The following is a 22,442-nucleotide window of genomic DNA, read 5'->3' as shown; positions in this document are numbered from 1 at the left end:
GGACTATGGGTAAAGCCTAGGTAGTTCTAAGGTAAGGACATGTTCAGTGCAGCTTTGTGGGCTGAAGGGCCTGTATTGTGTTGTAGGTTTTCTAAGTTTCTATGATTGTGTTAAACACTGAACTGTAATCAGTGAACAGTAGGCTGCTGTAAATATTACTATTGTCCAGGTGATCCAAAGCCACTTAAAGAGCCAATGAGATCACATCCATCGTTGACCTATTGTGGCAATAGGCAACTTGCAGTGCGTCCAGGTCCTTACTTAGACAGGAGTTCGCTGTAGCCATAACCGCCCTCTCAAAGCACTTCAGCACTGTAGATGTGTGAGTGCCACTGTATGATAGTCATTAAGGCAGCTCACACTGATCTTCTTGGGTACTGATGATTGTTTCCCTTTTGAAGCAGGTAGGAACTTCCAACTGTAGCAATGAGAGATTGAAGATGTCTTTGAATGCACCTGCCAATTTGTTGGCACAGGTTCTCTGAGCTGAACAGGAACGCCGTCTGGATCTGTCACCCTGCAAGGGTTCACCCTCTTGAAAGATGTTCTGAACTGTTATTTCTGCAATTCTATTAGCTGCACCACTGTGCGTATGTAATTCATTTTCAACCTTGATATATAGTGAGTTTAAAGTTCAAGTAACTTGGACTCCCTGGTTTATCAAGTGGAGACAGAGCATTTGGGGTGGCACTGAGAACGCTGACTTCTTGCCTCAGGTGCACGTCAAAGCCACACCACCTTTCTAACTAGCCCATCCCATCAAGGTCCTCCTGCCCGTCTTTGGGTGAGCCTGCCAGATCTACATTGACCTCTCCCTCACCCCAGTACCCATGGAGAGAAACATAGAAAATAGGTGCAGGAGTAGGCCACTTGGCCCCTCGAGCCTGCACTGCCATTCAGTATGATCATGGCTGATCATCCAACTCAGAACCCTGTACCTGCTTTCTCTCCATACCCCCTGATCTTTTTAGCCACAAGGGCCATATCTAACTTACTGTTGAAAAAAGTATAATCTTTAATGTAATAATACTACCACCTACTGGTATAATGTGGGAAAACTGTTCATGAAAAAATTATTTGAATACTTAAAGCAATGCTATTTAAAGATCATTAAATGTTACTCTTCACAACCACTCCTATATTATATGTAATCTATTCATTAACTTCCCTTTTTCAAATCAAAATAAATTTGCTGTATTTTCATGAACAAATTTTATTATGAATAAAACATGGTACACAGGGTTGACAATATCATTGAAATTAATGGTGAGGAAAAAGGATTCTTATAAGGTATTTGATAAAGAAAATGTGATAGAATTATTTGCTGGGTTGAAGCCTGTGAGTTTAATAGGACAATGGCATTGAGATACAAGATTAATTATTAGATGGAAAATAGAGAATGAGGCAGAATAATTGTATCCTGATTTAATAGATATCAACAGTATTGTTTCACTATCGTGTTAGGATCATTGCCCTTTCTCATATACATTGATAGCTTTAATACAGATATTTGCAGCATAATTTCATGAAACTAGGAAACTAGAGAACAATAACATTGTGGTGAAATGAATAGAATGGTGCAGGGCTTAATTTAATGTCACAGGAAGAATGATCAATATAAACAATATATTAGAAGAGAGCCTGAGAGACCCTGGGTGTATGAACACCGCTTTGTGAAGATAGCTCAACAAATGCAAAGACTTCAAAAAAGTTACGTGTGCCTTGGATTTATCAACAAAGGCAAAAGTTACCAAATTCATTCATAACTGGTCACCACACACCTGGAAAGGCGCTGAAGTCTTGGAGTGTGCTCCAAAGGAATGAGAAAATGGATGTCAATGCAAGAATGAAGATGATGGAAATACTCTTAGGGAAGTGATTAAAAGATGATGTGATTAAAGTAATTCAAAATCATAAGAATTTGCCTTCAATTTCTCCTTGTGAAAATAATGTTCAAAGTTCAAACTACTCTAGGAAAAGAGGTTTCCCTTAATTTTCTATTCTTTTCTATTATTTGCAAGCATGAACTATAATTTATTTAAGGCCTTGTCTGCAAGTTGAAACATCTTTATATTTATCCATCAAACACTTTGATAATCTTAAAGATCTTTCAAAGAGAACTGTGAGTGTGTCATTGATGGCTTGACGCTGACCTCCCAGTGGGTGTAAAGTCAAACATTAACCCGATGTGCTTTGCTGGAGAGGCATCAACAGAACCAGCAATGAGAAAAAAAACATTTTAAAGAAGAGATGTAGTACTAAGCATTCGGCACGGACTAGAAGGGCCGAGATGGCCTGTTTCTGTGCTGTAATTATTATATGATTATATAATTTTCAATAAGAGGTGTATAAGTGTGGTAATTAGGAGCAGACTAATTCCTAAAAACATAGAAACTATTGTAGCAGTACACCCTGCCACATCTAACATCTAACCAAATATGTTTTAAAACTTTAGTGTAAAGCCAGCACAGATTGAAAAAATAAGCACATCTTCTACGTACATCTGAAGAGAAAAGTTCACATTATGAATCCATAAAACAGTGAAACAAAGGGGATGTGCTGTTCAAATTAAGGAGTCTCTATGGTACTCAGTAGTGCGGAATGGCAGAAAGAAAAACTCAGGCATTACATGGCCTGCATTTATCCAGGATACTGCCAAGGCAAAAGGCAGTTTTGGGTGATTAGGATTAGCCCAGGTGGCCATGGAGTTATTGGAGGAAGTCAGAAGGTGTGGTGGTCATTGTGTGGGTAGTGACATGTGGTGGTTGATCTTCTACTGAATGTGGAAGCTGGTGGTCTGGAAAGTGTAGTTAAAGGTAATGGTGAAGAGGAAAGAGTTAATGATCTTACAGGAAATGGAGAACAGCTAGACAAGGGCAACGTTAACCACAATAAAAGGGCATACTAGACCAAACTGAATCTGATGTATTTTGGAAGCACTAATGCAGACAGTAGCATTATGAGAGCAAACAATGGAGGTAGTGAATGTGGGAGAAAGAGACAGAATGTAGAATGATTAATCAAATACCTCCATTATAAAATGAAGAGCAATCAGAATCAGACTCACTATCCGGTTTATTATCACCAGCATGTGTTGTGAAATTTGTTAACTTAGCAGCAGCCGTTCAATGCAATACAGAATATAGAAGAAAAATAATAATAAATAAATAAATAAATCAATTACAGTATACGTTTATTGAGTAGATTAAAAATTGTGCTAAAAACAGAAATAATATATATTTTTAAAATGAGGTAGTGTCCATTTAGGAATCGGATGGCAGAGAGGAAGAAGCTGTTCCTGAATCGCTGAGTGTGTGCCTTCAGGCTTCTGTATCTCCTTCCTGATGGTAACAGTGAGAAAGGGCATGCCCTGGGTGCTGGAGATCCTTAATAATGGACACTGCCTTTCTGAGACACCACTCCTTGAAGATGTCCTGGGTACTTTGTAGGTTAGTATCCAAGATGGAGCTGACTAAATTTACAACCTTCTGCAGTCTCTTTTGGTCCTGTGCAGTAGCCCCCCCCCCCCCCCCCATACCAGACAGTGATGCAGCCTGTCAGAATGCTCCCCTTGGTTCATCTATAGAAGTTTTTGAGTGTATTTGTTGACATTCCGAATCTCTTCAAACTCCCAATGAAGTATAGTTACTGTCTTGCCTTCTTTAAAACTGCATCGATATGTTGTGATCAGATTAGGTCCTCAGAGATCTTGACACCCAGCAACTTGAAACTGCTCACTCTCTCCACTTCTGATCCCTCTATGAGGCTGTAATGTTATTTACAAGACTTTGGACAGAATTATAAAAATTACATTCACTCTTAATATTTTAGGAGAGATTAAGACGCAGAAATCTTTTTTCTAGGAGATTATTGATCTTTAGAATAAGTTCATAATGTGTGGTGAATGTGGATCCTTTGCAAAAGAAAATCAAAATTGGAGTTGCTAAGACTAATGTTGCTATGTGAATAAAGTAGCTAGTTTATTGGATCAACACACACAAAATGCTGGTGGAATGCAGCAGGCCAGGCAGCATCTATAGGAAGAAACTGTCGACGTTTTGGGCCAAGACCCTTCATCAGGACTAACTGAAAGAATAGATAGTAAGAGATTTGAAAGTAGGAGGGGGAGAGGGAAATCCAAAATGATAGGAGAAGACCGGAGGGGGTGGAGTGAAACTAAGAGCTGGAAAGGTGATTGGCAAAAGGGATACAGAGCTAGAGAAAGGAAAGGATCATGGGATGGGAGGCCTAGGGAGAAACAAAGGGGGAGGGGAGCACCAGAGGGAGATGGCGATCAAGCAAAGAGTGATGGGCAGAGAGAGAAAAAAAGGAGGGGGAAATATATAAATCAGGGATGGGGTAAGAAGGGGAGGAGGGGCATTAACAGAGTTAGAGAAATCAATGTTCATGCCATCAGGTTGGAGGCTACCCAGATGGAATATAAGGTGTTGTTCCTCCAACCTGAATGTGGCTTCATCTTGACAGTAGAGGAGGCCATGGATAGAAATATCAGAATGGGAATGGGACGTTGAATTAAAATGTGTGACCACTGGGAGATCCTGCATTCTCTGGCGGACAGAGCGTAGGTGTTCAGCAAAACGGTCTCCCATTCCCATTCTGATATGTCTATCTATGGCCTCCTCTACTGTCAAAATGCTATGCTGGCAAATTCTTTATCCAATCTATTTGTCACTATCCTTTGTTCTGAGCTAAGTATCTGTCAAAGCCTATAACACACCTTTTCTAATATCCTCTTATGGATAAATAATGAGAAAACCTGTTCCAAAATAAAAAGTTAATGGTAAATCTGAAATTAAAACATAAAATGTTAGAAACACTCAGTAGGTCAAGCAGCATCTGTAGCGAAAGGAGTAAAGTTAACATCTTAGGTCTGAAAGAACAGAAAGGATTAGATGTGCCTTTTACATTAAAAGAGGTTGAAGAAGCTCTAGGATCACTTCAGAGTAATAAATCTCCAGGAGAAAATGGTTTCCCACCTGAATTTTACAAAAAGTTTAAAGATTTATTAATTCCTCCTTTTATGGAGCTAATACACCAAGCAGAAAGAACACATCAACTTCCAGAATCTTTTTCGACAGCTATTTTAATAGTGTTGCCAAAAAAAGACAGAGATCTTTTAAAGCCAACATCATATAGACCTATTTCTTTGTTGAACAAGGACTATAAAATAATAGCAAAGATTTTATCTAATAGATTATCTAAATACTTACCAAAATTAATACACGTGGACCAAACAGGATTTATTAAAAATAGACAATCGGCAGATAATGTAACTCAGTTACTTAGCATAATTCATTTGGCACAAAAGAGGGAAGAAGTGAGTGTGGCAGTTGCTTTGGACGCAGAAAAAGCATTTGATAGCTTGGAATGGGTTTTTTAATTTAAGGTATTGGAAAAATATGGATTAGGAGTATCTTTTATAAAATGGATTAAAACCTTAAATACTAACCCCAAAGCTAAAGTGGTGACAAATGGCCAAATTTCAACATCATTTCAATTAACAAGGTCAACAAGACAAGGTTGTCCATTATCACCTGCTTTATTTGTGTTGGCAATAGAACCATTAGCTGAATTAATTAGAACTGACTCAGATATTATGGCTTTCAGAGTTAATCAGGAGGAATATAAGATTCTCATTTGCTGATGATGTTCTGATTTATCTAACTAACCCATTGCATTTGTTGTGTAAATTATCTTCTAGATTAGAAGAATATGGGAAAATATCAGGGTACAAAATAATTTGGGATAAAAGTGAAATTCTGCCCCTTACTAAAGGAGATTATAGTCAATGTTGATTATTAACTCAATTTAGATGGCCAATAAATGGTATAAAGTACTTAGGTATAAGAGTTGATAATGATATAAAGAATTTATATAAATTAAATTATTTGCCATTATTAAAAAAATTCAAGAGGATCTTGATAAATGGATGATGTTACCAATAACAATAATAGGTAGAGTCAATGCTGTAAAAATGAATATATTTCCTAGATTACAATATTTATTCCAAACACTACCAATACAATTACTGCAGAAATTTTTTCAAGAGTTAAATAAATGTGTGAGGAAATTTCTTTGGAAAAGTAAGATGTCAAGAATATCGTTGGAAAAATTGACATGGAAATTTGACCTAGGAGGGTTACAATTACTAAATTTTAAGAATTATTACAAAGCAAATCAACTTAGATTTATTGCATCTTTTTTGATGAAGATAAACCGGTATGGATTAGAATAGAATTAGACAAAATAGGAGAAAATATACCAGAAAATGTTATATATAAATGGGAATCTAAATGGATACGGGAAAAGAAAGAATCTCCGATACAAAAACATTTGATTTTTTTATGGAATAAGATAAATGTTGATGATGAGATAAAGAAATCTTTATTAGCAAAGAGACCTTTAATTCAAAATAAACTTATCCCTTTTACAACGGATAATCAACTTTTATATAACTGGTTTCATAAAGGGATTAGATATATAACTGTTTTGCAGGAGGTATATTAGTGTCATTTGACCAATTAAAGAATAAATATAAAATATCAAATAACACTCTTTTTTGTTATTTCCAATTAAGGGCTTATTTAAGAGATAAACTGGGTCAAAGAATGTTATTGTCGAAACCTAATGAAATAGAATCTTTAATTCATAAAGGAAAATTTAAAAAATATATTTCTGGTATGCATAATTTGATTCAGAAACAGGCAATTAAACAAGGAATTCATAAGTCAAGACAAAAATGGGAAACTAATTTGAATATTAAAATTGATGAAACAAGTTGGTCAAGATTATGTTTTGACAGTATGACAAATACAATAAATGTTCAACTAAGATTAGTACAATATAACTTTTAACATCAAATGTATATTACACCACAAAAAATATATAGATTAAACTCAAATTTATCAGATCAATGTTTTCGATGTAATCAAGAAATTGGTACTTTTTTACACTCTACTTGGTCCTGTTTTAAAATTCAACCTTTTTGGACAAATTTAAGAGTTTTACTGGAACAAATTATTAGAATACAACTTCCACATAATCCAGGCGATATTGAAGGGATAAAATCGAAATCCAAATTGAATAAATATCAGAAAGAATTCATAAAAATTGCATTGGCAGAAGCCAAAAAGGCTATTGCAGTTACTTGGAAATCGGGTTCATACTTAAGTATAGATCGTTGGAAGAATGAAATTTTTAGTTGCATTCCACTTGAAAAAAATACTTATAATTTAAGAGATAAATATGAAATATTTCTGAAAATTTGGCGCCCTTATTTAAAAAAATAGAATTAAATATATAGATGCTCCGAAGATAAAATTATTGGTTATCTGGGGAAAGAAATAAATATACATATTAAAGCTATTATGAACTCCATGGAGCATGTGGGGATCTTCCCATATCCAGGCATTCTTTCTTTCTTTCTTTTTTCTCTTTTTTTTCTATTGGGCTATGTTAAGGGGGAGGGGTTAAGGGGAGGGGGGGGAGGGTTGATAATGTTTTTTTCTTTCTGTAACCTATTTGAAAATTCAATTAAAAAAATTTAAAAAAAGCATCTTAGGTCAATAACCTTCCTCCATGGTCGAATTCTCATGAAGGTTACCGATGTGAAACATTTACTCAGTTTTCACTCTACAAAAAGTAGCTGAAATGCTGAGCATCTAAACTATTTTACAACTTATTTTTACAAAAACTTAAGCAGGATCTTAAATATAACATTTTTTTTACAGGATTCATCTTTTAACAAGTTACAATTTCCAATTTATTTAGTAATTAATTGTGTGTGTTTCAATGGCTGGTCTATCCCAGTGTTTATGGTATATCTCCTCCTACATAACTTAACTTCTCTAATCAAAACATTTTTCCCCATCACAAACATTCCTAACTTCTCAGTAAATATGTCTTTTCTATAATCTCCTTGATTCCAAAATGAAAACAAGACCACACTATTTATTAACATCCAATTATTTACTCTGCAGAATATCTATTTAACTTTTTCTTAGCAAAATCCTTTCACTTCCAATTCCCCAGGTAGTCTGATATGCTACATATAGAATAATATTTTTCAACATTCTTCTTCTATGACAAAACTGTTCAGTTTTGTTACAGATAAGATAAAGCACCAAGTTACTGCCAGCAGTTTGATATTCCTTGATTGATTTCAAGCAGAAACAGAAATAACAATTGGTAACAGGTGAGTAAAATGCACAAAATAGAATGAACATTACGAACAATTACTAATGCGCAGCTACAGTTTAGGAACAATGCAAGAGGTTTTCTTAAGCTATCTTTAGAGAGGCGGAACCAATTACTGAGTTTCACTTTCATACTTCTCGATCATGTGAAACTTTATCCAGCTTTTGCTTCTAGGTGTAACTGCTCCCGGATCTACAGAAACAGACAGAACAAAATATTCCATTTGCTGTTAGAACCAGGTATTGCTGAAGGCACTGCCATTGTACAAAGAATATGTAAATATTTACTTTACTTTAAAAGTTTACTTTAAAAGAAGATGTAAACCCAATGAAACAGCTGCAAGCCTGAACAACAGAAAAAAATGGTAGGTGCTGTATCACTTCCACTTTTTACCATGTGTTATTCTTTGGAAGCTTGAATATAATATATTCTATTTCAGAAATTTTAGATATATTAAGATGTAGGGTGAAACTTGTACTATAATTTCAAGCAATGTTAAAAGCAGCACTTTAATTGTAATCTCTTTTGTGTCATATGGTTCTTTGGCATAGAAAGCAGCTTACATCTTAGTAGAATCTATCTTGCGTAAATTATTTATTGCTGAAGATATTGTAAAAGAAGGAGATTTTAAAGGATGACCATACCTTCAGCACAGAGCGGTGTACTGCGATGGATGGGTCCTGTTCAGAATGGGGTTGAAATAAGCAGATTTCTTCCTGGTCTGCCTTGAGCTGATTCATGTCTGCTAATCTCAGTATAACCAATTTAAGGATAAGGAAGTGAGCCACAGTTCTCACTGTTGAACCCTGTTGGTGATTAATGCTGGAAAGTGTGCATCGATTGGGGTATAGCAAACAGGCAAAGTGGGGCTCCTGGGCCTTCAACTGGTTTCCAATCCGACACACGCTTTCTCAACCAACACAAGGAAAATGGTCAATTGCTCAGTTCTGCAGAATTTTTGCTGCCGGATCTCATTATAAAGTAATAACATATCAAACACTGGAATGGTGGTAGCTGTCTCTCTGCAGAACAAAATGAAAATATTTGTTTCAAAAAATTCCTGATTAATCAGATTGGCAATTTGTTCCACCTCTCATGTGTGTGACTTTTGGAAACTATTTGCAAATCCACAACTCACTGTTACAATCATTTTGTGCATAACCATCCTATAATAACATACATTATAGAATAGAAGTATTTATCAGCCAAAGATACAGTATGTATTCCATAAAATAAGGCAGATTAAGTATGTGTAAATGTATATTGTTCTGTAATCTTTGATAATTTACTCAACATACTGTAGACACTAGAGATAACAGTGTTTTCAGATGCTGGATATTCGATTCAAGTGAGCATTCTGCATTATCATAAGATGAATCCAAAATATTCTTCAGCCATTGCGTAATTTCCGTTTGTATTTTGAAAACCTTCCAGTCCATTTTACAGGACATCTAGTTTCTTCAGAATTTTTCTAAAAGCTAAAGTTGAGTCTGTTTTAATATGGTTTCAAGTTAGTAGAATGCACACAAGTTATTGCAAAATTAAATATATGCCCCAAACTGGAGTTTTATTGTGCATGGGTCTGCTTAATATTTAATTATTTTACACACTTTTACTGCAAATAAAATTTCTGGAACAGAGGGTATAAATTTAGTGATGGAAGTGGAACTTATTACAATTTTTGTGGTGAATTTATTGTTTATCAAGTTGTGGCATGTTGCCACTGGAAACAATTTTCACCATTAAAAGACAGCATCCAGACTCAAAATCAGGTTTATTATCACTGGTATGTGACGTGAAATTTGTTAACTTAGCAGCAGCAGCTCAACACAATACATAATATAGAAGAAGAAGGAGGAAATAAATAAATCAAATACAGTATATGTATATTGAATAGATTTAAAATCATGCAAACAACAGAAATGATATATATTTGAGGTAGTGTTCATGGGTTCAATGTCCATCCAGACAGATGCTATTAGCAGTCTTGCTGCACTGGTGTACCATCTTTCCATTTTCCACCATTCATCCTTCCTATTATCTTAGTGAGCAGCTTTATACAGTAGGTTTGTAGCCACAAGGAACCAGACTGAGGCAATCTAATTCCACTTCACACCAAAATTCCAAAAAAAAAGCAGGAAGAACTGCTTTTAAAACCCAGTTATGGAATGGGTGGTTGCTATTTACTGATTCTAGTAAATTTTATCTGTTGAGTCAAATATCTTGAAACACTGATAATATAAGTTGGCTCACCCAAATCAACAACAGGTGGATCATATATGAAATAAATATATACTTGAGTTTGTGAACATATTTGTTTTTCAGAAGATGGATTGAAAAAAGTAATGGCTGTTCAAAGTTGTCAAGATTATAAACAATGATATAACCAAGCTACAGAAAGAGAAAGAGAGGGAGAGAAGCTTGTTGGCTTTTTCAGACCGCACTGATTTAGAGTGATGTTTTCTACTTAAACTTTGATCATTTATCTTTCACACCCTTTTTCCTTCCTCTACTGAATGCTACTAACACATCTGCAAACTCCAGCTTTTCATCAAGATTTTTGCATTCTGAATCATAACAACTTGCTCTGCAAAGACATTTCTCCTTACTGCCAACAAAAGAAATGCAGACACTGGACATCCGGGTTGATTTTTATGTCTGTGACCTTTTGTCTAACATCCCCTTTCCACAGCAGCTTCAGGCTGCTGTGTCAGTATGACAGAGCAGGTCTGCCACAAGTAATTTCTTCCTCCTCCCACACCCCTCCCCAGTAGCCCCATAGTTCTCATGTCCCTGTCTGGCAGTGATGATGTTATGCTTCTCAGGTGTGCATGCTAGGCTAACACACAGCATGGACAGTCTTGTTTGTACTTGCACTCTCCAGGACTGTGGCATTCTCTGCCACGTCCGTTTTGTTGTTGCTTTCAGTTTCAGCGAGGGAACCTGACTTCTTCCTCTTCTTCTAACTTTTAATGGCAGTTGGCAGTCCAACTGAAAGGTGCATTGCTACCTCCAACTGGACTGGAGTGTGGAAATAAAACCCCTACTGGTTCTTTATCAAATGAAAACTAAATTACTCCTATGGATTGTAAATATTGAAGGACAATACTGTGATTAAATTTAAGTCACTTCCATAACTTAATGAAGTTATTAAATAAAAACTATCAGCCCCCAAAGATAGTAGTGAAGCCGGCATTTGAGTTCTTTCAAACTTATATGTTTCACCTTGTAGAAGAATGTGTTCAATTCTTTCACACTGATGACAAAACCTACACACCCTAGAGTGATGTTTTCCATCAAGATATAAGGAATAATTAAGCATAATATGTCCAATTACATGTCAAGTCAATATAAATCTTTCACTTCTTGTCTTACCCCCTTCTCCCATCACCCAATCGTTTTATGTATTCTGTAAAGGTGTCTCCCCTCATGCCCATTTTGCAAAAATCTCACCATTTACCCCCAGTTCTTAGCCCTGCAAGGCTCAAGATTTGCTGAGCGAAAGGTTTATATCCACAGATGAATTTTAACAGCATTTTTAGCTAAACGATCAACCTTATCATTCCCCTCAACACCTCTATGTGCAGCATTCCCTAAGAAGACATGTAAACCAATACTTTGTATACAAAATAATGTTTGATGAGCTTCCAACAGTAAATCTGACCTACTGCTAGAATCACCTGCTTTAAGACTCATCAAAACTGAAAAGGTATCTGAACAAATTGCATCTTTGCAAGGACAAATCTCCTCCACAGGAGACCTGACTGATGGGTGGGGTGTCTTAAAATTGGGGTGCCTGTTTGTGGTGGCACATGCTCTGTGCTGGCTCAGTGGAAGAGTTTGTTTTGGGGGATGGGGAGGGTGCTGGCTTCTGGAAAGTGGCCAATTATTGATAGATTTTGGTTGAGCAATGTCATTGTGATCTTTTTATGATGAATGTATTTGTGAACATTTGACATTGTGAAGAAGGATGTGAACTCCTGTGTTTTGTTTTCATGGAATTGTTCAGATGCATGATAACAACTCCCTCCACCTTCCAAAGAAATGACTAGCCCTTTTCTCCTAGACCAGGGGTCGGCAACCTTTACCACTAAAAGAGCCATTTGGACCCGTTTCCCACAGAAAAGAAAACACTTGGAGCCACAAAACCAGTTTGACATTTAAAATGAAATAACACTGCATACAACGTATTTTTTTGCCTTTATGCTATGTATAAATAAACTACAATGTGTTGCATTTATCAAATCGATTAACTCCTGCAGAGAAAACAAAATTACATTTCTGCATGCAACAAAAACATTTTGAACTCCGAAAAAAAGACGTTGGGTTGAAGGTTACTTTTAAGTAAAATACTCAATGTCTATTTGAGTTCTTCTTGTATTTATGAAAAACGCCGAACTTAAATTTTCCGCCAGCAGCAAACCAAAAATAACGTCAGCCAGCTGTCAACCTGAAGAATAAAAGGACTATTTCACTGAACCATGCAAAAATATGAATATACGTAAAATAATAGGCAAGTAAAATATTTATCATACTTGGTTAATGGGATTTCTGCTCCTGGACCTCAGCGCACAGTGTCTGGACATCAGGACTGTATGACGTCACCTTCATCTTTACACAGGATCGCAAGCTGTCATCTGTGAGGCGTGCGCGATGTTTGTTTTTAATAAAGTTCATGTTGGAGAACACCTGCTCACATACATATGTGGATCCAAAGATCAACAGGACTCCAAGTGCATACTTTTTAATGTTTACATAAATGTCGGGGATAGCATTCCATGTTTCGAACACAAGTTTGTCCGGTTTTGGGAGGTTTTTAATATCACTCCATTTGTGATTCTGAGCAAGAACGGCCTTCTGACGGGCAACATCTTCAAGGTCCGCTGTCAAGCGTCTAAACTTGGACACCCATATGTCTTTGTCGGCTATGTCGGCCAGTTCCATCTCAAGATCAGGTTGACTCACATCTGCCAATGCAGTCGTATTCAGTAGGGATGGATCGATGCTTAGGGGAGTGACCGGGATGGATAATGTGTTTTTTTCCTCTCTGAAATCACAGAAGCGTTTCCCAAATTATGTTTGCATTGTGATGATTGCAGAATGTAAATACTCCAAATTTATCATGTCGTGAGCTTGTTTGAACTCTCTCAAATTGGGGAAATGAGACAATGTGCCTTTCTGTAAATCTCTGGCAAGCACTGTCAACTTGCACTCGAATGCCAAAACATCCTCCAATATGTGCAGGGCTGTGCGTCCTTTCCCCTGAAGAGCTGTGTTCAGCGTGTTCAGGTGCGCTGTCATGTCTACCATGAAGTGTAGCTTTTCCAGCCACACTGGCTGTTCCAGCTCAGGAAAGGTGAGCCCTTTGCTGCCCAGGAAAGTTTTCATTTCTTCCAGGCACGCGACAAAGCGTTTCAGCACCTCCCCTCTGGACAGCCACCGGACTTTGTTGTGCAGCAGGAGATCAGAATATGCGCTTTCCAGCTCGTCCAGTAACAAACGGAATTGACGGTGATTTAAACTTTTTGCCATTATTTTATTGACAATCTGAATGACAACATCCATTACTTCTGTGCATTCTGGAGGAAAAGTTTGAGCGCACAGTGCCTCTTGGTGCAAGATGCAGTGAAAAGTCAGCAGCTTTCTGTCCAGCGACTTCTGCAGTAAAGCCACAAATCCCTTGTGCGCTCATGTCATACTTGGTGCCCCATCAGTTGCTACTGACACCAGGTGGGTGGTCTTTATTCCTTTGGCTCTTAAACAATTCAAGACAGCCTCACAGATGTCCTCCCCCCATGTTTGGCCTTTTAGAGGTATCAACTCAATCATTTCTTCCTGTGGCCTGGCAGAGTTTACATACCGGCAGAACAGCGCTATTTGTTCAATATCACCTTTGTCTTTAGACTTGTCACAGGCAATCGAGTAGGCCACAGCTGAATTGATGTCTTTAATTTGCTGTCTTGTGATGTCTTCTGCCATTGTTATGTTTCTGTCTTTGACAGTCTTTGCAGAGAGGGGCATATCCCTGATTTTCTGCACAATTTCACTCTTGCTTTTAGAGTCCGTGAATAGATGTTCTGAAATCTTAATGAAAGATTCTTTTATATATTCACCATCTGTAAACTGCTTCCCGTGCCTGACTATTTCCTGATTTCCTGAGCGGTAACAAAACTAGCATATGTAGTTGATTTTCCAGACTTCACCCACTTCTTGAAATGATTTTTGCTCAGATCAACCTTCCGCATCAGTTCCAAAATGGCTTTTTTTCTCACATCTTCATCCGGATATTTTTGAGCAAAGGCTGTGTGTTTATTCTGGAATTGTCTTGCGACTTTTGACTTTTTGTTATTTGCTAGTTTCTCATTGCATATTAAGCATACCGGTAAACCAGTCTCGTCAGCAGTGAAAGCAAATGAATCTGCCCACGTAACATTAAACGTTCTGTTTTCTTCAGTCACTTTTCTTTTTTTAGAATTCTCCATAGTTAGCCTACCTTGGATCAAAAAATTAAAGAAATCGCGCACTGGCAGGTGTCAGGCATTGGCAGTGGTGACGTATATTAATAGTGACAAAAACACGTTTTATTTAGATTGTACAAGATCACCATTATCTTCAAATTTAGAATTACATTTCAAAAACTACCAAACTAACATAAAATACATTTTAATTAAATACTGACCATTTATTTTCCAAAGCCACAGGGAGCTGCAGCACAGAGATGAAAGAGCCACATGCGGCTCCGGAGCCGCGGGTTGCCGACCCCTGTCCTAGACTAAGGAGGTCCTTGCTTAAAGGGCCATTCTGGTGTAAGTTGGGAAGACAGACACAGTATGATAAGGTGTATTACTTCAGACTGATGTTTTTCTAGCTGTAGTCCTAAAGGACTGATGGAATATATACAACACACACAAAATTCTTGTGGAACACAACAAGCCAGGCAGCATCTATAGGAGAAGCATTGTTGACGTTTTGGGCCGAGACCCTTCGACAGTGCTTCTCCCTATAGATGCTGCCTGGCCTGCTGTGTTCCACCAGCATTTTGTGTGTGTTGCTTGAATTTCCAGCATCTGCAGATTTCCTCGTGTTTGCTCTGATGGAATATATCAGCATTTTCTCTTTTGTCATTCTTGTTATTTTGCCAGTTTTTGCACTGTAAATACTTTTGCATTTTTTCAATTTTTTTTTAACCTCTGGCACATAATAAACACCTTTGAACTGAATGTGTTATTGCAAACTCCCCTCTGATGTTTAAAATCACACAATCATAAGGGTAAACACGAGGAAATCTGCAGATGCTGGAAATTCAAACAACAACACACACAAAATGTTTGTGGAACACAGCAGGCCAGGCAGCATCTCTAGGGAGAAGCGCTGTCGACATTTCGGGCCGAGACCCTTCGTCAATCATAAGGGTACCTGGCCCTCACCAAAATCAGATGGTATGACAGTTAGGGTCTGAGATTAAAACACAGATTTCTAGTATTTACTGTTTTTATTTTTGACTTCCAGCATCTTCATTTTCCCTTTTGTTTTTGAAAATAGAATCTTAATGCAGACTGTTGAAATTTTTGTTTTTTTTTTGTTTCTCCCTGCTTTGCCTCCGGTACTTTTGTAGAATGTTTTAATTCTGTTCTCCCATCAACAACCATTCTGCCGATGGATGCAGTTTCTTTTTATTCATTTGAAAAAAATAATCCTGATTCTGAGTGTTTTCGCCAAACCTCCTCCTATCCCTTCCTCATCTAAGAATGTAAATGATGATTTTTCTGCACTGAAAGTCTTACCCATGCCACCATTCTCATAAGTCTCTTGTCTACCTTCTCCGGTTCCCTTTCCATTGTATGCTTGTGCATATGAACAGGTGAAGGCCCTCTGCATTTTTTTATGAAGGCTCTGCATAACTTCCAAATGTCCCATAATAAGTTAATGGTTTCCACCATCTATCATGACATTTTCACATGTTTCTTGCAGTTCCTGTATCTCATTTATACTGTATCTCCAGTTTTGTAGTTTACCTTGCCTCCCAACACACTTCATTACAATTTGCAATCACTACCATCCTTAGTAATGAGACTAGTTATGTGCACACATCCATGACTTCATATTTTACATATTTTGATTTTCTTTGAGGCTGAGGGCATTTCCCTTTCCTTCCTCCCCCCATCTCATGAGTTCACAATCTCCCCAGCCACCTTTTCTAGGGAGCGAGGGGGTCAGGGATTTGATGTTATTGTTGCGAGAGAAGGGTTTGGCGTTTGATGTTCCATCCAATGTTTTCTGTGTGGGTGATCTTTTGTGCGAGCGAGAGGGTGGGGATTTGTGGTATGTGAGTTCTGTTTCTCTTTCCTTTATGCGTGGGGAGAGGGTTCATGTCCTTTCTTTCAGCAACTTCCGTGGTTTATTTTCTGTATTTCATGGCTCTCTGGGGAAGATGAATATCTGCGTTGTATTAAATCACCTCTGCTAAGGGGAAGAGATTTTCACTACCTACCTTATGTGTACTCCTCATTCTTTTGTAAATCTCAGTCAAATAGGCCTTCACACTCTTTTGCTCTAAAAGAAATCAAACCAGCCTCTTTCCACTGAGCTAAACCAAGGGATCATCCCGATGAACGTCCTCTGTACTTCTCCTATGTAGTACCTGTGAAGAGTAAAACAGTACACAGTATTCCAGCTGTGCCCCCAATCAATACTGCATATGATGGTGCTGTAATCTCCCCGACGTTATGTCTGTGCCCTGGGTAATGAAGGCAAACTTTCAGTATGCTTTCTTTACCACCTCACTTATTTGGCCTGTTGCTGGCAGTGATCCTTGAGCATGTACGTTAAGAGCCATCTGTTACTCTAACTCAGACCATATTTCTTTCTCTGTCAACTTGCACCAATGTCATTATGTTTACTTCATGTCATTATGTAAGTTACGTGCAGTTTAGTTTACATTTAATGTAAACTATTTTTTTCAATTCTATAATTTACTAATTCTGTAGGAAGATGAGAGGTGACTTGATAGAGATGGATAAACTGATAAGTGCCATAGATAGTGAACAGCCAGTGTCATTTTCCTCAGGGTGGAAGTAGAGAAATGGCTAATATGTTGGGAGGGGGTCAATATAATTTTAAGGCGATTGGAGAAAGATATAGGAGTGGATATCAGAGATTTTTTTTTAAAAACACAGCGGTGAGTGTACAGAATGCACTGCCAGGGGTAATGGTAGAGACTGAGGGGATTTAAGAAGCTCTTTGACAACCACATGGATGATAGGCAAATGGAGGGCTATGTGGGAAGGAAGCATTTGATTGGTCTTGGAATTTATTAAAAGATCGGCACAACATTTTTGGGCCAAAGGGCCTGTACTATGTTGTACAGTTGCATGATCTATGTGCTACGAACTGTGCCGCAAAAAAAAAAATCTAATTTTCATGGCATTTATATCCTGTCTATGTACTGTATGTTTGTGACAATAAACTTGAACTTCAGTCACTCTGTACTTTTCTGGGTCTTATCATTCTTTGCACAGCCTTAGCAGCTGAGAAAACTTAATTAAAAATCAAGAATTAAGACCATAAGACCTCTTGGCCCATCGAGTCTGCTCCACCACTTCGTCATGGCTGATCCATTTCCCTCTCAGCCCCCATCTTCTGCCTTCTCCCCATATCCCTCCATCAAGAATCTATCATCCTCTGCCTTAAATACCCCCAGTGATTTGGCCTCCACAACTGCTTGTGGCAACAAATTCCACAGATTCATTGCTCTCTGGCTAATGAAATTCTATAGATCATAAGGCCATAAGATATAGGAGCAGAAGTAGGCCATTTGGCACATCAAGTCTGCTCCACCATTCAGTCATGGGCTGATCCAATTCTTCCAGTCATCCTCACTCCCCTACCCTTTGATGCCTTGGCTAATCAAGAGCCTATCTATCTCTGCCTTAAATACACCCAATGATGACTCCCAACAACCAAATTCCTCCTAATCTTTATTCTAAATGGACATCCCTCTATTCTGAGGCTGCGTCCTCCTCGGGTCTTAGACAGATCTGGTCCGACAGGAAACCTGCTCCCCACATCTGCTCTATCCAGGCCTTTCAACATTCGATAGGTTTCAATGAGATCCCTCCTCATTCTTCTGAATTCCATTGAGTATACAGATCTAGAGCCATTAAGTACCAATATATATAATGGCAGCCATAGGTCTATCAGCTTAATATAAAATAGCATCTGGCTTGTGAATGTCCTCTGGTGAAGTAAACCAGCCTTCCTGACAGACTGGTCTGTGTGTGACTCCCTAGGCTGACTCTTAACTATCCTGCAATGAGGCCCAACTCTCTCAGGCAGGCAAAAATGTCCGTGATACTTCCCTAATACTGCAGCAAATTATGTGACTAATTCATTTGATTCTCCTACTGTAAACTAACAAACCATTATGAGAAAACTCACAGTAATGCAGCTAGCAGAACTGGCAGCCCTACTGTTCAATCCTGATCCCCAGCTCTACACAGGTGGAGTTTGTGCATTCTCCAACATGGCTGCATGGGTTTCCTCTGGGTGCTCAGGTTTCTTCTCACATCCCACCACAGATTGTACGGCAAAGTGGGATGGCAGTTAATGCTGCTGCTGTAGCACTCCAGCAATCCAGCGTCAATCGTGAGCTTAAGCGCTGTCTGTGCTGAGTTCAGATGTTCTCCCTGTGTTCTCCATCAGTTTCGTCCCACATCCCAGGTAGAAGGTTAAGTGGGACCAATATCCTCGCGGGCAGGTTTGTGAGAGCTGTTGGAGAGGGTTTACACCAATTTGACAGGGGGGTAGTTAAAAAAAAGTAAAGATAGCATGCAGTCAGATTATCAGGAAGGGCAGGTAGGTGATGGAACTTAGATGCAGCCAACAGCTGAGTATCAAAATGTTAGGGATGTAGAGGCAGAAAGGACAGCAAACATGGTGCTGAAGGTGTGGATCTAAGTTCACGTAGTATCAGAAATAAGGTGGATGATCTTGGTGCACTGTTACAGATTACCAGATATGATGCTGTGGCCATCACTGAATCGTGGCTGAAGGATGGTTGTAGTTGGGAGCTGAATGTCCAAGGTTACACATTGTATCGGAGGGATAGGAAGGTAGGCAGAGGGGGTGGTGTGGCTCTGCTGGTAAAGAATGGCATCAAATCTGTAGAAAGATGTGACGTGATCAGAAGATGTAGAATCCTAGTTGGTTGAGTTAGGCAACTACAAGGGTAAAAGGACCCAGACTGGCAGTTATATACAGGCCTCCCAACAGTCGCTGGGAGGTGGGCCACAGGTTACAACAAGAAATAGAAAAGGTGAATCAAAAGGGAAATGTTATGGTAGTCACTGGAGGTTTTAACATGCAGGTCGATTGGGAAAATCAGTTTGGTAATGGATCTCAAGAGCGTGAGAATGCCTAAAAGACAGCTTTTAAGAGCAGTTTGTTGTTGAGCCTACTAGGGGATCAGCTATACTGGATTGGGTGTTATGTAATGAACTGAAGGCTATTAGGGATCACAACATGATTGTGTTCAACTTGAAATTTGATAGGGAGAACATAAAGTCTGATGTAGCAGTATTTCAGTGGAGTAAGGGAAATGACAGTGGTGTGAGAGAAGAGTTGGCCAAACTAAATTGGAAGGAGCTGCTGGCAGGGATGTCAGCAGAGCAGTAATAGCATCCGTTTCTGATAAAGATGAGGAAGATGCAAGACAAGTGTATTCCAAAAATGAAGGAATTCTCAAATGGTAAAATAGTACAACCGCAGCTAACGGGAAGTCAAAGCTATTGTAAAAGCAACAAAAAAAAGCATACAACAAAGCAAAGATTAAAGGGAAGATAGAGGATTGGGGAGTTTTTAAAAACCTACAGAGAGCAATTTAAAAAATCAATAAAAGGGAAAAGATGTAATATGAAAGCAAGCTAGCAAATAATATCAAAGTGGATTGTAGAAGTTTGTTTCAAGTATGTTAAAAATAAAAGAAAAATAAGAGTGGATATAGGATTGCTAAAAATGAGGCAAGAAAAATAATAATGGGGACAAGGAGATGGCTGATGAACTGAATGTGTATTTTGTGTCAGTTTTCACTGTGGAGGACACTAGCAGTATGACTGATGTTGTAGCATGTGAAGGAAGAGAAGTGGGTACAATTACTGTTACAAGACAGAAGGTACTTAAATAGCTGAAAGACATAAGTCACCTGGACTAGTGGAACTGCACCCTAGGGTTCTGAAAGAGGTAGCGTTAGAGATTGTGGTGGCATTAGAAATGACCTTTCAAAAATCATTGGACTCTGGCATGGTGCCAGAGGAATGGAAAATTGCAAATATTACTTCACTCTTTAAGAAAGGAGGAAGGCAGCAGAAAGGAAATTATAGACCAGTTAGCCTGACCTCAGTGGTCGGGATGATGTTAGAGTCGATTGCTAAGGATGAGGTGATGGAGTCCTTGGTGACACAGGACTAGATAGGACAAAGTCAGCATGGTTTCCCTCAGGGAAAATCCTGCCTGATAAACCTGTTGGAATTCTTGAGGAGATTACAAGCAGGATAGATAAAGGGGATGCAGTGGATGTTGTATATTTGGACTTTCAGAAGGCCTTTGACAAGGTGCCACACATGAGGCTGCTTACCAAGTTAAGAGGCCTTAGTATTACAGGCAAGTTACTAACATGGTTAGATCATTCGCTGATTGGTAGGAGGCAGTGAGTGGGAATAAAAGGATCCTTTTTTGGTTTGCTGTCAATGACTAGTGGAGTTCCACAGGGGTCGGTGTTGGGACCACTTCTTTTTATGTTGTATATAAATCATTTAGATGATGGAATAGATGGCTTTGTCACCAAGTTTGCAGATGATACAAAGATTGGTGGAGGGGCAGGTAGTGTTGAAGAAACAGGTAGGATGCAGAAGGACTTAGACAGATTAGGAGAACGGGCAAAAGAGTGACAAGTGAAATACAATGTTGGAAAATGCATGGTCATGCAGTTTTGTAGTAGAAATAAATGTGCAGACTATTTTCTAAATCTGGAGAAAATTCAGGAATCTGAGATGCAGAAGGACTTGGGAGTCCTTGTGCAGAATACCCTGAAGGTTAACTTGCAAGTTGAATCAGGTGTGAGGAAGGCAAATGCCATGTTAGCATTCATTTCAAGAGATCTTGAATACTAGAGCAAGGAGATGATGCTGTGGCTTTACCAGGCACTGTTGAGGCATCACCTTGAGTACTGTGAAAAGTTTTGGGCCCCTCATTGCACCAAAGATGTGCTGGGATTGGAGAAGATCCAGAGGAGGTTCCCAAGGATGATTCTAGAAATGAACAGGTTATCATACGAGGATCATTTGATGGCTCTGGGTCTATACTCGCTGGAATTCAGAAGGATGAGGGGGAATCTCATTGAAACCTTTTGAATATTGAAAGGCCTAGACATTAGATGTGGGAAGGTTGTCCCATGATGGAAGAGTCTAGGACAAGAGGACACAGCCTTAGGATAGAGGGTGCCCTTTCAAAACAGAGATGCGGAGAAATTTCTTTAACTAAAGGTGGTGAATTTGTGAAATTTGTTGTCACATGCAGCTATGGAGGTCAGGTCATTGGGTGTATTTAAGGCAGAGATTGATTGGTTCTCGATTAGACATGGCATCAAAGGTTTCGGGGAGAAGGCCAGGAACTGGGGTTGAGGAGGAGATAAGAAAAAAAAGGATCAGCCATGATTGAATGGCGGAGCAGACTCGATGGGCCAGATGGCCTAATTCTGCTCCTATGCCTTGTGGTCTATTGTCTAACTGGCCACAGTAAACTTGGAGGCAGGGAAAAGAAGGGGGGGGGGGGAGAGAGAGAAGGGGGGAGAGAGAGAGAGAGAGAGAGATATCTGTCTATCTCTCAGGATGATTGTTCTGAAAACAGACCTCAAAGGTCTGACTGGCTTCTTTCAGAATCATAGTTATTATTACTGACAGACTATTAGTTGTTTTGTGGTTCAAAAGCATAAAATTGCAAAAAATCACAAACATAAATAGATAGGGTTTAATAAAAGGATTATCAAGTTGGTAGTCATGTGTTCAGGAACCATTCAGAAATCTGATGTCCGAGGGGAAGAAACTGTTCCTAAAATATTGAGTGTGTGTCTTCAGGCTCCTATGCACCCTCTCTAATGTTAGTAACACGAAGAGGGCATGATCTTGATGGTGGGTGAGTTCCTTAGTGATGGGCACTGCCTTTTGAAGATG

The 22,442-nt window shown here is 38.7% G+C and overlaps 1 protein-coding gene across 4 annotated transcripts in view; it reads left to right on the top strand.

The window, feature by feature from the left end:
- The window catches only part of tlr7 (toll-like receptor 7), a 51,421-nt gene that overhangs the window by 14,205 nt on the left and 14,774 nt on the right, over positions 1–22,442 (top strand). The window contains exon 1 of one of the 4 annotated variants that reach the window (XM_059968055.1): positions 8,154–8,581. The exons of 2 other annotated variants lie outside the window; for them this stretch is intronic. In XM_059968055.1, the coding sequence (XP_059824038.1) occupies positions 8,579–8,581 (3 nt within the window). In that variant the 5' untranslated portion in view covers positions 8,154–8,578. Of the gene's footprint in view, positions 1–8,153; positions 8,582–15,548; positions 15,657–22,442 lie in introns of those variants that run through there. One more of the 4 variants, XM_059968056.1, reaches the window with a different exon arrangement.

This window comes from Hypanus sabinus, chromosome 4 (assembly GCF_030144855.1).
Source record: "Hypanus sabinus isolate sHypSab1 chromosome 4, sHypSab1.hap1, whole genome shotgun sequence".
Lineage (NCBI taxonomy): Eukaryota > Metazoa > Chordata > Chondrichthyes > Myliobatiformes > Dasyatidae > Hypanus > Hypanus sabinus.
The sequence above is the reverse complement of the archived record's forward strand: the minus strand, read 5'-3'. Positions and strand labels throughout refer to the sequence as shown.